The sequence below is a fragment of the Danio rerio genome, chromosome 6 (assembly GCF_049306965.1).
Source record: "Danio rerio strain Tuebingen ecotype United States chromosome 6, GRCz12tu, whole genome shotgun sequence".
Lineage (NCBI taxonomy): Eukaryota > Metazoa > Chordata > Actinopteri > Cypriniformes > Danionidae > Danio > Danio rerio.
The window spans coordinates 61,999,728-62,017,497 of record NC_133181.1 but is presented as its reverse complement, the minus strand read 5'-3'; the positions used below and the strand labels follow the sequence as shown (position 1 = coordinate 62,017,497).

The following is a 17,770-nucleotide window of genomic DNA, read 5'->3' as shown; positions in this document are numbered from 1 at the left end:
TTGTGGTTCATGATGTAAAGCTGAATTCAGTGTGTGTATGAGTGTACGTTCTGCTGGTGTGATGTGTTGAGGTGTAATGTGTGTGTGTTTGTGTTTGCAGAGGACTGTGGGTGTAGCGGGTGTGTCGGTCTCGATGCCAGTGGATATGCAGCCACACCAGGGGCTTTACCACTACGACAACACCAGCAACCAGCCGAGCAGAGGGTACCAACACACACACACACACACACTCAATGTTCACACTCGCATATAACACACACACACTCACAACAATGTAGACACAACACTCAACATACACACACACACACACACACACACACTTTATCTCTTGCTCATACACACACACAACACACCCAAACAAAACATACATATTCAACGTTCAAAACGCTTTCTCAATTACACACACACACACACACACACTCACACACACATACAACAAACACACATACACCACACACAAAACACATACACTCAACCATCAACAAACGCACACACATACCTACAGGTACACACAAACACACAATGCTCAACACAGGCACTAAACACAACACTCCACATACACACACACACGCACACAGACATACCACACATAACACATACAATCAACACTCCACACACACATCACACCACACACACACAGACATGCCAAACTCATAGCTCAACACACACTCTCACACAATATGTAAATGAAATAAGATAAAGTAATGTCAAATTAAAAAAAGCATAATAATATCATTAATATTCAAGTTTATTTTAGATTAATTAAATGTAATAATGGACTACAATATTTTTTATCTATTAAATTAATTTATTAAACATTAAATGTTTGTTTACCTGCATGTTTTTAGCCATTTATTGAACTGAACATGCACAAACAGTATATATATTTATAAATTTACTTATGCAAATATACTTAGTTATCTTATATATATATATATATATATATATATATATATATATATATATATATATATATATATATATATATATATATATATATATATATATAATATATGCGCTACAAAGTGTAGTTTTCTTTAATGCAGGGTTCGACAATAAGCATGGCCCAATATTATACTATATATAGACTAGACAAAGAGCGATGATCGTTCACCCACAGACAGTCCTGCTGCTTTCAAAAGCTTAAGATAAAAAATACACATTGTTTTGTAGGCAGCAGCGGATACTGCTTTCATTTTAATTATTCTTTGAACAGGTCACGCCAGTGGTGTAGTGGTTAGTGTGTTGACACATGCACTCCGGTGCTCGCGGCGACCCGGGTTCGATACCGCCTCATGGTCTTATGCCGATCCTTCCCCTCTCTCTGCTCCCCATGCTTTCCTATCAAGTAAATATATATATACTCTTTGAACAGATTATTAAAAGGCCTATATTAACCGTGTGCACGTGAACATCCTCTCATTATCAAACACTGTATGTTTCACCTGCTTTCTTTCGCTTAGTTATTTTTGTTAATATAATTTAATTTATTTTATAATATAATTTAATTATTATTTTTTTAATTAACTGGTGATCTGGGGCTTTTAGCCAGGGCAGATTACTGTGCATATTTAAGATTCATGACAATAATTAGTTTTTAAATGTAATGTTTTTTAAAGAAAAGGTTTGTTGAATTAAAAGTGAACCTATAAAGCTATATTTTCCTTGTTTTGACACATTAAAAAATTTGTGGCTAAAAAATACTTATATGGAGTGGTCAGAGATAAATTTGGTAAATCCTTAATTTTGAGCCCTAAAAAGTCATGAAATAAAAACTGATTGCATTGCGACACACACCATTTGCTCACACAAGAAGTTAAATGAATGAGAAGGCATGTGGACTTAACACAATACCTAAATCAAGTCATTTTAGCATGTCAAAGTCAAATTTATGCATATAAAATGTATTTTCCCAACAAGAAAAGTATGGCTAGTGAAAACGCAGAGTGGCTAGTAATGCTGGAAATGTACTAGCCACATTAATGTCAAGCCCTGTATGTATATGTGTGTGTGTGTGTGTGTGTGTGTGTGTGTGTGTGTGTGTATATATATATATATATATATATATATATATATATATATATATATATATATATATATATATATATATATATATATATATATATATATATATATTGCAAACAAAACATATTTATTAAACAGTTATATTTATCAAAATAATATTTTAGACATATTTAGAAATGGAAAGATAATACAATTTAATTCAAGCAAAATATTGCACAAATAAATTACAAACTATCAAATTTCAGCTTAATTATTTGCTTATCTTGATTTTTCCTCTTGTTTAAATGTGTATGTATTATTTTTCTAAAACATAAATGTGGCTGTGCTAGTGTTTGAAGTGTTATTGTTAGTTATTTAGTTAGATGAGCTCCAGATTTGGCTTCAGGACTGACTAATCTAATGTATATGCACAAATATAATATTGTAGAGCTTCTTATTAAACATACGAGCTTAAAAGAGAGATTTGTGAGGGATGTTCGCATACATGCTGAGCACTGTGTATTCAGAATTATGTTAAGATCTCAGAACACGAAGCTTGTATTATTAGCGAAGGCACAGTTAAAGCTGATGAATAATAATGAGGATGATGTCATAATGAGGGCTGAGGGTTTGGCCCCTCCCCCTCTGAATGCCACCCATGTTGAGCTGCCGGCAGACTCTCTCTCCCTCTCTCTCTCTCTCTCTGTGTGTGTGTGTGTTTCTCAGTGTCTCTCATCCGCTTTCTCTCTCTCACACACACACACACACAGCTGCTTATTACTGGTCAGAGAGCAGAAAGTGTCCGCATGACTGACCAAAGCAGACTCCGGTTTCCTCAGAGACGCACAATTCAATCCTAGAGGAGACAAAAACACACACAGATCAGCTATGGACAGCCTTGAAAACACTCAACTCAAACACTCCTCGAAGCAGCTTGTGTTTTTATCTAAAACAAACTTCTGAACATCCTTCAAACGACACATTCACACATTCAGCGGACTTTTGTATTGGGTTCCACTTACAAATAAAGGTGAAGTCGTGTTATTAACAGGACATGATCTCTGCACACTTTAACACATGGACTGTTTAAATGAATATGAATATAGCAGGTCTGCTGCTTGGGGATGATCACTGGAAAACAAGACAGAGATGCTCAATAATTAACAACATGAGGATTTAGGGGGGGGGGGGCACAAATACAGATCAGTCACACACAACTAATTGCAGTCACACACACACACTCACAGACACAGAAACGTATGCAGACATACATAAACACTCACATATGTGTAACGGAGGCCAGCTAGTGTGTGCTGTGCAGGTAAACCTCACTCCTCTGACCTCTAAAGGTGCTCTAGATAGAGGCCCTGTTCTTTAGCCTCCTTGTTAGAGCAACCTACTCCCATGCGGAAGTTCGCCGGTTCAATACCAGCTCGAAGCGGGTTGGGTGGTGTAGGACCAATGAGATAACAAATGCACACATCACACACTCATACACAGACACACAAGCATATGCACACATGCACACACACACATGCTCACACATGCATATACAGCACAGTCACACACAAATACAGATCAGTCACACACACACCTATACACAGTCATAAGAACACGCCCACATAAAACACCTCATACACACACTTACAGACACACAAGCATATGCACACATACACACAGTACACAATTGCACTTCACATACACACACACACTCACACAAGCACACACAGACACGTACTCAGTCATAAATGTGCACGCACACACAAACTCACACACTTTCAAAGAACAACACTCATTCACTCACTCACATACACACACACACACACACACAAACATATACTAAACAGTCACACACAGACACAAATACAGATCAGTCACACACACACACACAGATTCTCACCCACAAACATGCATACATATATACATGCACTCATACAGACACACACTCTTTCTCTTACACACACACACACACACATACATGCACTCATACAGACACACACTCTTTCTCTCTCACACACACATATATACATGCACTGATACAGACACACACTCTTTTACACACACGCACACACACACACACACACACACACACACACACACACACACACACACACACACACACACACACACACACACACACACACACACACATATGCACTGATACAGACACAGGATCTTTCTCTCTCTCTCACACACACACACACACACACACACACATAAATATACATGCACTCATACAGACACACACTCTCTCTCTCACACACACACATATACATACACTCACAGACACACACTCTTTCTCTCTCTCTCACACACACACACACACACACACACACACAAATATACATGCACTCATACAGACACACACTCTCTCTCTCACACACACACATATACATGCAGTCATGCACACACTCTTTCTCTCTCTCTCTCACACACACACACACACACACACACACACACATAAATATACATGCACTCATACAGACACACACTCTCTCTCTCACACACACACATATACATGCAGTCATGCACACACTCTTTCTCTCTCTCTCTCACACACACACACACACACACACACAGAGAGACATATACTTAAGGAGAGCAGTGTCATTGAAGCCCACACAGTCAGCATCAGAGAGTAAAGAGGAGGACGAGCAGACGGCAGATAAACCTGATCAGTGTGTGCAGAACAGAGGAATGCTGGGGGATTCCCACTGATCTGAGTTCAGCCTTTATTTGAAGAGAAGTAGAAGAAAAGTTGAAGGAAGTGGCGCCTCACAGTGGCCAAACAGAGCAATTACAATAAACACTCGTGCTCACTGTATTATGTATGTCATTGCATAAATAAAACACTTGTGTGTGTGTGTGTGTGTGTGTGTGTGTGTGTGTGTGTGTGTGTGTGTGTGTGTGTGTGTGTGTGTGTGTGTGTGTGTGTGTGTGTGTGTGTGTGTGTGTGTGTGTGTAGACTGGCTCCGTCAGTGAGGTCCCCCTACAGCAGTGAGGCGTCGTCTGTGTGTGTGGCGCTCTCTGGTGGTCAGTCTGTGAACAGCAGAGAGATGTATAATCCCTCCATGGCCCCTGGAGCTTGCATGGAGCCCTACATGCGGCCCCCACACGCCCCGCCACCGCACAGCATGATGGGACACCGCGGGATGCCTCCACCCGAGGGTGAGTGTTAATAATTTAGGAGATTAAAACAACTTATCATAGCCTAACACTTCTGTAAAGTTCTGGCTGGTGATTCTGTTGTACTCCAATATATATATACAGTTGAAGTCAGAATTATTAGCCCCCCTGTATAATTAGCGCCCTTGTTTATTTTTTTCCCCAATTTCTGTTTAATAGAGGGAAGATTGTTTCAGCACATTTCTAAACATAATAGTTTTAAAAACTTATTTCTAATAACTAATTTATTTTATCTTTGTCATGATGACAGTAAATAATATTTTGCTTGAAATTTTTCAAGACACTTCTATGCAGCTTAAAGTGACATTAAAAGGCTTAACTAGGTTAATAAGGTTAACTAGGCAGGTTAGGGTAATTAGGCAAGTTATTGTATGATGATGGTTTGTTCTGTAGATTATTGAAAAAAAAATTAGCTTAAAGGGGCTAATAATTATGTCCCAAAAATGTTTTTAAAAAAATTAATAACTACTTTTATTCTTGCCGAAATAAAACAAATAAGACTTTCTCCAGAAAAAAAAATATTATCCGACATAATGTGAAAATGTCAATGCTCTGTTAAACATCATTTGGGAAATATTTAAAAAAGAAAATAAAAATGAAAAGGGGGCTAATAATTCTGACTTCAACTATATATATATATATATATATATATATATATATATATATATATATATATATATATATATATATATATATATATATATATATATATATAGCTGAAGTCAGAATGATTCGCCCCCTTTCATTTTTTTTTCTTTTTTAAAATAATATATATTTATTTAAATATTTAAATATATTAATTAATAAATATATTAATAATTAATATTTAATAAAATATATTAAAATTTTGTTTAATATTTGATAGATAGATAGATAGATAGATAGATAGATAGATAGATAGATAGATAGATAGATAGATAGATAGATAGATAGATAGATAGATAGATAGATAGATAGATAGATAGATAGATAGATGAAGTAAGAATGATTCGCCCCCTTTAATTTTTTTCCTTTTTTAAATATTTCCCAAATAATGTTAAACAGGGCAAGGAAATGTTAACAGTATGTTTGATAATATTTTTTCTTCTGGAGAAAGTCTCATTTGTTTTATTTTGGCAAGAATAAAAGCAATTTTAAATTTTTTAAACACCATTTTAAGGTCAATATTTTTAGCCCCTTTAAGCTATATAGTTTTTGATTTTCTACAGAACAAACCATCATTATACAATAACTTGTCTAATTACCCTAACCTGCCTAGTTATATATGTATAACTATATCAGAGCTCTTCTGATTGGTCTACTGCTGTGAAACTGACAGTAATGTGAAAGTTGAAGATTTTACAACTTGATGCGGCGTCCAAAAAAGCACGGCGTTCACACAGAATGCATATTTTTTTTCTCTCCAATGCATTACTTTTCTATTGCTTTTTAAAGGATCAAAGAACCCTCGAGTATTTTTTTTTGAGATGTTTACAGATGTGTGTGTGTTGAGCATCAGTTAGGACAATGTTAGCGCCTGTCAGCTTTAATTGTGGGTGAAACTGGATAATTTTGAGTGTTTGTCAGCTAATTTCAGCTTACGGGTTTAAAATGATTTCTGGGGCAGATCAAAATCAGTGACGTAGCTCAAAACTGCACGTTGACGCGTCGAGTTCTCATTATTATTCATAGCGGAGTTTTCTTATCCCATGAGAAGAGTCGGCTTCTTAATTATTCATGAGAGCATGTGCTTTCCGAAGACAAGACAGACCTGCCAATGCCAAGCTCAGCTGTGAGATCCTACCTTGATGACTGGGTGAGATGCGTCCACGGCACACAGTATTTAGCCGTTCATGAAGGCTCGTATGTGTTTGTTTTCATGATCCACGGGGTTTGTTGCATGTTTTTCCCCGCGATGCTGTCAGGGCCGATACAGCAAAGCTGTTTGTGTCCAGCAAGCATTTTTGTCGGGAGAGCAGTACGAGACTAGGAGAATGGCGGACGTTGTCTTTTATCAGGAGTTCGTTCACATTTAGACACATCGCCGTGCTGCCGTGTTCCCCTAAATCCTCCAGATTACCAGCAGCAGGGCTAATGGTTGAATAGACTAGGCAAGAGACCTGCTGCACTGAGTCTGCATTCAGACCCGGGGATTGAGGGAGAAGTCCTCATTTATAGTGTTTATATGAACACCATTATCTTTATAATGATATAATTTGTGGTTATGTATGATATTACGAATAACAAAAGCAGCAGGGCATTTAATTACTGTTTATTTCTTTGCATTTTAAATTTGTTAACTATAAACTCATGCGTCTCACGGTTTGCGTCTCATTTTGTGAGCCGAATTACAACAGTTGTTTGCTCTCTTCCTTCTCCCCTACTCTGCTGACCACGCCCTCTCCTGCCCTTTGCTCAAGGAGCTCTTGAGGTAGACCTGAACCGAAATAGGGGGTGTCATGACCCTTTAATGTAAAGCCTCCTTTCCACTGCACACGACAAACGACAAGCGATAGACTGGAAGTTATTCATTTGCTCATTCAGTTCCGATCATCTCTGTATGCGGAAAAATCAGATCCGAATTGAGCTGCGGATCCGCTGAAATATTTGAACTCCTGCGACTAAACCGTATGCGACCGGTCGACCGGATATGATGTATTCCAGTGTTGTCCAAGCAGATCCGTGCTCACAAGATGAGAAATAGGAGTTTATTTGGTTATTTTTTGAATTATAATAAGTCTAAATTAAAAGGAAACTTTTCTGTTTATAAATGTAAGTAAGAAAGTGATAAAAATATATATTTTTAATGTTGTCTCCACATTCCCTCCAATATTTTAGCGGTCTATGAGTTTCTAGTATTCATTCATCCATTAAACCATGTAAACACACAGAGAATAAAGGCTCTTGCTTTTGCCCTCCTTTATTTCGGACACCGTGAGAATCAGCTTCTCCCCCGTGGTGCACAACAACACTGAAAACACTGTGCGGCTGCCACAAGGGGGCGTATTCTGACGGTCGTGTCCAAATGTCGTGTGCAGTGGAAAGGCGGCTTAAACGTGTTTGACCACTACTCTCGAGTCTCACGTCTTTTGAAGTGCAGCGCATGAGAGAGGAAAATGCATTCTGTGAACGGCCCCTAACAGTCAAACTCATTTAATCAGCGCGTTTACATTGAAAAACATCAGAAAAGTAGCGTGTTGGAAAGGAAAAATGCATTCTGTGTGAACGGACCCTAAGCAGCATGCAAAATACTCAAGGAAAAAAGCGCGTCCTGTGTGAACGACCCCTGAATGATCAGGAAATGTTCAATCTCAAAGTGAACTAATCCCTTATGAAAACGGTGCGGTTGTTTCAGGTATGAGCGGCGCCCCCTACTGTAACCAGAACATGATGACATCCCATCATAATCTCCCTCATAACCAGCACACATCTGAACTCATGGCATCAGGAGACGGTGAGACCACAAACCTACACGCATAAAACATCTGAACGACATTTAGCAAATGTATTAACGTGCAGTAATGCCAAACGGTTGAAAACATTTGATTCTGTTATTAATTGTTGTTCAAGTTATTGTTAAACGTTTTAGGCCGGAACATTTTACACAAACTAATGAGAGGAATAACGAAGCTTCAATGCCTTTCAGAGTTTCCTGCCACAGGAAGAGACATCCCTTGGAGCAAGTCACTTGCTTTCTCTGTCTGCGATTTACAGATTGATCTGCCTTTTTAAAACCAAAAGAGTTGACCAGAATGTGCAAACAAAGTCAAACCTAAATTGCAAATAATACAATAAATATTCATGCAAATGTGTATTTAAGTTGGTAGAGTTAAAGGTGCAGTAGGTGATCTGCCAAAATACTAACCGCTTAGCATATTATCTTTGGACGGCGGGGAGGGACTGTGATTCAAAGCCACACCCCCTGATATCGCGAGCGCGGCAGGCCGACAGACAACCCACTAGTTCAGGTCATTCGCCAGTTAGTTAGTGCCAGCGCCGTGCAGGAATTACATGTATTACTTTGCCACACTTGGATGCTATTTCAGAGCGAATATTCAGATTAACGTTAGCGGTAAACAGTATAGGAAGGCTGTCATTGTTCAAAAATGACCCAATGTGAATATAAAAGCAACTTCAGCTCAGTAAAGCAGGTTAGGCGGGATATCGCTATTTACTGGTGTTTTGTTGTTAAACTAAATATAAATCTACATTATAGATGCTGTCAAAGAACCTTATGAAACTGAAAATAATCACATCTATCTTTCACTGGGAGATTTCAGTGGCTGAACAACACGTCTGTGCATATAACCCATTCATAACAAAACACATTCACAACATAACAAGCTTAGCCTGACTAAAATAGTTTTAAAACAGAACATGACCTGTCTAACAGTAATGCTTCAGCCATGTTCTCGTCCTTTCTCCAGTTTGCCAAAGTAACTCCAATACTGATTCAGGATTTTAAAAGTTTCAATGCAGCATTTGATTTCTCCCGGTCTGTCTCGTGACCGCGCAGCCACTTTAAGAGCAAATTATACCCGCGCCTGGCTTTACAGTAATCGACTCGAGCTCGGCTGTCCTTCGGCGCCTCCGGCTCCGACTCGGCATCTGCGAGCAGCCCGCAGCTCGCTCGCGCGCGCGCATGCGTTTGTGATGCAGACGGGCATGCGCTAATTTCGGATCTGTGTGAACACATGCGCAGAAGTCGGAATCTACATTTGCTGACAGACAGTCTGACCTGCCTATAGGAATTAAGGGAGATGACGGTCCGACTCTATTTAACTGGATGTAAATTTTTTTAGCTTTATGCTTTACCCTAAATATAAAAATACATATAAACACATTTATATAATTTACTGTAAACATTACTATTGGACTGTGAAGAGACTTTCAACCAGCACAACAACACATGTTTCTGAAGACAATCACCTACTGCACCTTTAAGAAAAATGTATATGAGCCTTAATTATTCCATGATATTTAAAGCTGAATGTATTATTCAACAGTCAAAAACATGCATTTGGCTCTTTAAGTTAATACTTTTAAAACAAAATATCACTAAATACACATAAACATGATATGGTTAGGTTATTAATCAGAGCAGCTTCTTTAAAGGTGTTTGAGTCCTAATATAAGGTTTATCTTGTGTCCGTCAGCCTCGTGTTTCTCCACTCCTCGCTCGATGCTGAAGCTCAGTAAGAAGCGTGCTCTGTCCATCTCTCCGCTGTCGGACGCCAGTGTGGACCTGCAGACCGTCATCCGCACCTCTCCAAATTCTCTAGTGGCGTTCGTCAACTCTCGCTGCGGTCCCAATAACCCCAGCTCATACGGGCATCTGTCTGTGGGCACCATGAGGTGAGGTGCAGCCAGCAGAAACACTTATTGCCATATTCACCTTATTTTTCTCATATGAGCGGATGCAGCCATTGGAATTATTTTCAGCCATTAATTTTCAGATATTATAAACAGCTTGTTTTGATGCTTGATGTTGCAAACTGACATTTTCTTATAATATTATTCAGCTTTTTATGTGTAGTCATGAACACACTTGATTGTAGAGCAAGTAGTTTGACCGTTTTCTGCTGTTTATTATTCCTAGTGGGTTCCACTAGGTGGGTTCTGACTGAATCTGATTGTTTAACCCAATCGCAAAAATGAGTGCACTTCCATATAGAAGAATAAGGTCAATAGAAATCAGACACACTATTAAAAATATGTTAATGAACAGTTTCTATGTATAGTGATTCACAAGTGTTTTTTTGTGTGTGATGAATTGCATTATAGGATGTTGATCTCTGCTCTGTCGACTTTAGATGTTGAAAATTCAGCTCTACAGTTTAACAAAGTGACTTTTACTGACATTTTTGTTATTTGGAATGATATAAGTAGTAATATCTAGAGAAATAAGTCTGTAAAATAACAGAAAATGTGTTGCAGTTTATTACAAGGTGTTTGTAGAGTAATATTCAACACCAACACACACAAAATATAGCACTGCACATTATTATACATGACAATAAAAGCCACTTTTTACTACTAGATTAAAAGTTGTTGGAAGAAAGATCAAGATCCCACAATGCACTGTATATTCCCCTTATTTTATTTTGAATTCCTCTTTTATGTAAAAAAAAAAATCATATCAATTTAGTTTTTTCAGTTCATGACCTGTTTAACATCCCGTGCTTGTGCTTTTAGTCCATCGTTGGGTTTTTCCAGCTCCATCAACTACTCCAGGCCTCAGGGGAACATCTACAGTCATCCTGTCCCATCATGCATCGGGGCTCCGGCTCGCCTGCCTCCACACAACCCCAGACTGCACACGCCTGCCAAACACACACATGTGAGACGCACTCACTGCAATCATTCATGCATTCTTTAATTCATGCATTCAATAATTTACTTATTAATTTATGCATGCATGCATTCATTCATTCATGCATTTATTTATTCATTCATGCATGCATTCAATCATGCACTCGTTCATTCATGTATTCATTTATTCATAAAGTCATGCTGTCATGCATTTACATATGCATGACAAACACTCGTGAGACACGTCATGCTCGCTGCATGCTCAATGATCATGCTGATATTATCCATTCATTAATTCATGCATGTATTCATTCATGCATTAAATCATTCGTTCGTTAATTTAATTAATTTAGGTTTATATTTATTTATTCAATCATGCGTTTGTACATTCATGTATTCATTTATTCATAGTCATACAAAGACACATGAGACATCATGCTCACAGCATGCTCAGTGATCATGCTGATATTCATTCAATCATGCATGTATTCATTCCTTCATGCATTAATTAATTCATTCATGCATGCATTCAATCTTGGATTCGTTCATTCATTCATGCATGCCAAACACATGTGAGACACATCATGCTCACTGCATGCTCATGAATCATGCTGATATTGTTCGTTCATTATTTCATGCATGTATTCATTCATGCATTTATTAATTTATTTGTTTATTAATTTATGCATGCATGCATTCATTCATTCATGCATTTTTCATTTATTCATGTATTCATTACTGCATGCCAAACACACGTGAGACACGTCATGCTCATTGACCATGTTCAAACATTCATGTATTCATTCATTCCTTCATGCATTAATTTATTTATTAATTTATGCATCCATTTATTCATTCATGCATGCATTCAATCTTGCATTTGTTCATTCATGTATTAATTCATATATTCATAAATTCATAGTCATGCATTCATTCATGCCAAACACGTGAGACACGTCATGCTCTCTGCATGCTCATTAATCATGCTGATATTATTCATTCATTATTACATGCATGTATTCATTCCTGCATTAATTAATTAATTTGTTTATGAATTTATGCATGCATGCATTCATTCATTCATGCATTTACTTATTCATTCATGCATACATTTGTCCATTTATTTATTCATTCATGCATGCCAAACACACATGTGAGACACGTCATGCTCACTGCTTCCTCATTGACCATGCTAATATTGTTCGTACATGCATGTATTCATTCATTCCTTCATACATTAATTCATATATTATTTAATTCATGCATTTATTCATGTATTTATTTATTTATTACACCTGTCAAGAATAAAGCATGCACTAGTTCTTAAAATAAAACTAAAAGTGAACTACAACTTATGCAAATATAAACTAAACCACTTTAGTATTGCAAAACAGTCAAATGTACTAGCAGTAAATGGTATTGTAAATTAAATAAGTAAATGTTTTTATTACATAAATATACATCAAAATATATATTATATTATGAAATATAAAAAAATACAAAAATAAAAAAAACATTCAGAATATAATAAAACTTACTTATAGGGTCTGAAATCTGTTAATTTTGCTTGTATTTTTTATTTTTATTTAAATATTTCTAATAAATTTTCAATTAGTTCAGTTTCATTTTTCTACTTTCTACATGTTTTGTGGAGTTAAATTGTAAAGTGAGCAGAAAAGCAAATATGGAGCTTTTTTTGTGATTAAGGGCTGCTCAATATTTTTATTTATTATCATATATTTTAACATAAAAAAACTTATTTACTGTTTTGGTAAGTAATGCTAACTCTGATATGTGTGTGTGTTAAGCTGAAGACGGAGCCTGTCCTGGGCAGTGTAATGGACAGCATCAATATTAAAGGTTTAGAGGATCATTCGGAAGGAGACGTGGCCAGTCCGTCCTCCACCGGGACGCAGGTATTAAGAGCTGATCCTCAAACTAATGTTGTGTTTAAATCAAGTCAAGTTGAGCTTCATTGTCATTCCTTTCAGTTTTATTTGTTTTCTGCATGGCCAAGATTGAATTATTATAGAAATTAGTCTACATTAGTCTATATAGAAGTCCGCTACATTTGTGGACATACAGTGGAACGAAATATCATGTCTCACAGGACCACGGTGCCACACCAATAAACATAATACTAAATAGGCAACCTGAAGTTTCACACAGAATTTTAAGACATTTTAAGAATCGATTTGATCAAGTAGTTTTTACCAGATGTCGTATTGGGCATATGAGAATTACACATGGTTTTTTACTCCAAGGTGAAAACCCTACTCAGTGTTTGTGCTGCAAAACTCCTCTTACTGTAAAACATATTTTACTGGACTGTCCTGCTTTTACTGATTCCAGAAGGACTTTTTATGAAATGAACTCTTTTAAGGACATTTTTGACAAAGTGAAACCAGAAAAGATTTGAGAATTTTTATCATGTATTAACACAAAAAATCTTATTTAATTTATGTTTTATTTTGTTTGTTGATTTTTAAATTGTATATTTATTGTTGAAAGATTCCTGCCATGAAGATAGCCTTGGTTGCTGACATGGCACTAAATAAAAAAAAAAAAAATATAATAATAATAATAATACATTACATAATACTATGGACCTAATACTAAATACTAAGTACTAATACTAAATAGGAACGCAACACTGGGCGCATGAACTTTTTTTACACCTATAACTAACATACTAGAGTGCCAATCTAACTATACTATCTACTAACTATACATATACTATACACACTTAACTATACACATAACCCAGGAGAGACTGTACACGGGCTTTTACACAAGATATATTGTGCAAGATGTTGTGCATTTAAGGTTGAAGAAAACAAGTAGTGCAACATGATTGTGTGGTACATTCCTTGTTAGAGAGTTTAAGGCGAGTGTCCGGTGCATATAAGCTGCATCCCAAATCGCATTCTTATGCACTATTTTACGCCATTTTGTAGTATAAATAGTGTAAGTAGTGCGTTCACACTGAAAACTCTAAAAATAATAAGTGTACTTTAATTACCCGGATGATGCACTCATTCAGCCGGTATAATGAAGTGTGTAATGATGGACACTTCACACACTCAACCACCGCAGGTTTGCTTACATAGCGGAAAGGGGCGGAGCTATCGGACACACATGTTGGATAACTTTATTTATTTTGGTTGGTGAAAGCAAAATTCTCCTATGAGAGTGATTATAGCGCCTCCCGATGGTGAATGTGGTTATACTCACGGCAGGTATTATTCAATAATTCTGTCGTTTATTTTACCTATTTGGCATCAGGGAAACGGTTTGAATTTCCGCTTAGAGAAAAACCATTAGTGTGCCATTTGGGACGACACTACATACATATACTATCCTGTTGAGTGTGTAATTGCATAAGTACATAGTGCATGAGTGCATAGTGAATATGGGACGCAGCTATAGAGAGAAGTGTGTGTTTTCTACAGGTGGTTTGTCAAGCCCACTCACCTCTGTGTGGCACACTCAGAAATGCACGATGGTTTTTTAAAAAGACATGCTTGTAGTTATTAAGAAAGTGTCTGGTGCAAATGTGTGTTAAAGGGTCTGAGAGATGAAAGAGTGTATTTTCTTCAGGTGGTTTGTCGAGCCCACTCACTGGTGTGAGGCACATGTTTTGAGGTTTTCATGTGGTGTGGGGTACTGGTTTTGGTAGCTTGAATTGTGGAGAATATTTCAGAGTTGCGTAAGATTATTTGGAGTTGAGGACGTTCACTAACAGCATGTGGGAAGAAACTGTTGAGTAGTCGATCTTCTTATACTCTGTGTGTTTCGCAGGATCCACTTCTTGGTTTACTTGAAGGCAGAGATGATCTGGATAAAGAGGAGAAACCCGAACCCGAGGCCATTTATGAGACGAACTGCCACTGGGAGAGCTGCAGCAAAGAGTTCGACACGCAGGAGCAGCTGGTGCATGTAAGACTTTCACTCTTCAGTCACTAGCTCTGTTTCCAACCATTTTTAAGTGCATTTTGTATTATCCCAATAGAAAATGCTTAATGCACTGCAAAAAAGCTTTTTTGCTTTGATTTTTCCTTGTTACTATTCCAAATACTAACAAATGGTTAAATTAAGAAGTGTTGAGAAGTTTTGTGTTCCTACACTGCAAACTTAATAGTGTCACACCCCTGTTCAGATTATGGTTCAATCCAATCTCCATTTACTCAATCTCTGGCCAATCAGGACTGCCTCAAGGGTTTTACTAACTGCACCTGTGCTCACAGTTTGCTATTTTCTGGCTGCACATGGCTGAACTGTGCAGAGGACTGAATTTGATTTCCTTTGTTTTCCTGTGTGTGCGTATTTGACGATGTAAGGGGCTTTTGTATGATTTAGGTTGACTTAAAGGGCCATGACACCCCCTCGTTTCAGCAGGGTGTTTTCACACCTCTACTTTAGAAAAAGTCAGAAAAGTGGGCGTGTCCAGCTCTGTTTAGGGGGGAGTGTCGGAGGAACTGAAGAGGGATGGTGTGGCTATTTGGGCACGCGCTGAGTTTCAGAGTCAAAACTCACACACAGGGGGAAAGTGATTGTGTTTACATGGACATCTGTCAATGTAAAAAAATGTTTAAAAAAATGTTCTCTCCGTTAAACAGAAATTGGGAAACGGTCTAATAATTCAGGGGGGCTAATAATTCTGACTTCAACTGTATATATATATATATTTCTGTGTTTATTTTTTTTACTTTTTGTTAGGTATTCAGGTCCTACAATCTCAATATAATTCCACAGACTTTTTAAAAATAAAATTATGCATAGAAATTAAGCATACAAAAAAATCGGTGTCATAAGTACAATACTGTAAATCCATGCATTTTTCACGCCAGCTGTTAAAATGCATTTACACAAATGCAATCCCTTTTGCCATTTAAATGTGTTTGTTTTGTCCTCTTAAGTTTAACAAATATTTTTGAACATTTAAAGTTATAAAATTAGGTGAATAAAATTATTCCGGAGTTGAACCAATGAAAAAGAGTGAATGAACACGTGCATCAACCAAAGTAAAAAAATAAAGTGTTGCTAGTCTTCCTCTAAACCAGGGGTTTACTCAGTTCCTGGAGGGCCGAAGCCCTGCACAGTTTAGTTCCAACCCTGCTCCAACACACTTACCTGTAGGTTTCAAACAAGCCTGAAGGACTCAATTAGTTTGATCAGGTGTGTTTAATTAGGGTTGGAACTAAACTGTGCAGAGCTGCGGCCCTCCAGGAACTGAGTTTGACACCTGTGTTCTAAACTCTGCTTCTATTTGTGCAGCACATCAATAATGAGCACATCCACGGAGAGAAGAAGGAGTTCGTTTGCCACTGGAAGGACTGTTCCCGAGAGCAGCGTCCGTTTAAAGCGCAGTACATGCTGGTGGTGCACATGCGCAGACACACCGGAGAAAAACCACACAAGTGCACTGTGAGTACTGACACTTTCCATTGATTTCCTTCTAATGATCTGCAATGATTAACAACATATGTACACTTCACACTTGTATGTTCATGTGCATCAGTTTGAAGGCTGTAATAAAGCGTACTCGCGGCTGGAGAACCTGAAGACGCATCTGCGCTCACACACCGGAGAGAAACCCTACGTTTGTGAACACGAGGGCTGTAACAAGGCTTTCTCTAATGCTTCAGATCGAGCAAAGCACCAGAACAGAACACACTCCAATGAGGTAATATCACACACATTAATGCATGCACTGATCTACACTTGTGTCTTAATAAACTCAGTATCAATGCATGCACTGATCTAAACTTGTTGACAAAATTTGCAGAATGTTTTTTTATGTGTAATAAATCTGTTTATTTTTATAATATAATCCTCACCAGCATCAGAAATGGTGTATATACATTTAACCCGTTAATGTCTGAGTTATAGTACAACACATGCGGTTTTGTTTCCAGGCTTTCGGCTATAGCTGTAGATCTAAAAGCCAGTGTTGCTCTGTTGTTTGTGGTCTCCAGAAACCGTACATTTGTAAGATTCCCGGCTGTACGAAGCGCTACACAGACCCGAGCTCTCTGAGGAAGCATGTAAAGACGGTACACGGACCGGAGGCGCATATAACGAAAAAACACCGTGGCGACACCGGCCCTCGTCCTCCTGGTCTGACCACTGCAGGACAGAGCTCTGAGCTGCTGATAGAGAAGGAGGAGAGAAACCGAGAAGATTGTAAACTACTCGCTCCAGACAACACACTGGTAAGACTACGATTAAGACAGCATTCACTTTTTTAAAAAGAAGCGTGTAGTCTCTACAACTCGCCAAAAAACAA

General features: G+C 37.7%; 1 protein-coding gene and 1 long non-coding RNA gene across 4 annotated transcripts in view; one reads left to right on the top strand and one right to left on the bottom strand.

The window, feature by feature from the left end:
* The window catches only part of gli1 (GLI family zinc finger 1), an 86,845-nt gene that overhangs the window by 63,327 nt on the left and 5,748 nt on the right, over nucleotides 1-17,770 (top strand). Inside the window, exons 2-11 of one of the 2 annotated variants that reach the window (XM_073952638.1) lie at nucleotides 101-204; nucleotides 4,970-5,172; nucleotides 8,525-9,004; nucleotides 10,115-10,524; nucleotides 11,365-11,509; nucleotides 13,290-13,397; nucleotides 15,283-15,420; nucleotides 16,759-16,908; nucleotides 17,003-17,167; nucleotides 17,460-17,696. In XM_073952638.1, coding sequence (XP_073808739.1) covers nucleotides 10,352-10,524; nucleotides 11,365-11,509; nucleotides 13,290-13,397; nucleotides 15,283-15,420; nucleotides 16,759-16,908; nucleotides 17,003-17,167; nucleotides 17,460-17,696 — 1,116 coding nt within the window. In that variant the 5' untranslated portion in view covers nucleotides 101-204; nucleotides 4,970-5,172; nucleotides 8,525-9,004; nucleotides 10,115-10,351. 2 annotated transcript variants of the gene reach the window in all.
* Nucleotides 1,170-17,770, bottom strand: part of LOC141386394 (uncharacterized) — a 38,993-nt gene continuing 22,392 nt past the window's right edge. Inside the window, exons 3-6 of one of the 2 annotated variants that reach the window (XR_012408339.1) lie at nucleotides 11,335-11,492; nucleotides 3,027-3,135; nucleotides 2,820-2,860; nucleotides 1,170-1,341 (exon numbers count right to left, since the gene is read on the bottom strand). This is a non-coding gene — a long non-coding RNA (uncharacterized lncRNA). Of the gene's footprint in view, nucleotides 1,342-2,154; nucleotides 2,861-3,026; nucleotides 3,136-11,334; nucleotides 11,493-17,770 lie in introns of those variants that run through there. The other variant, XR_012408338.1, reaches the window with a different exon arrangement.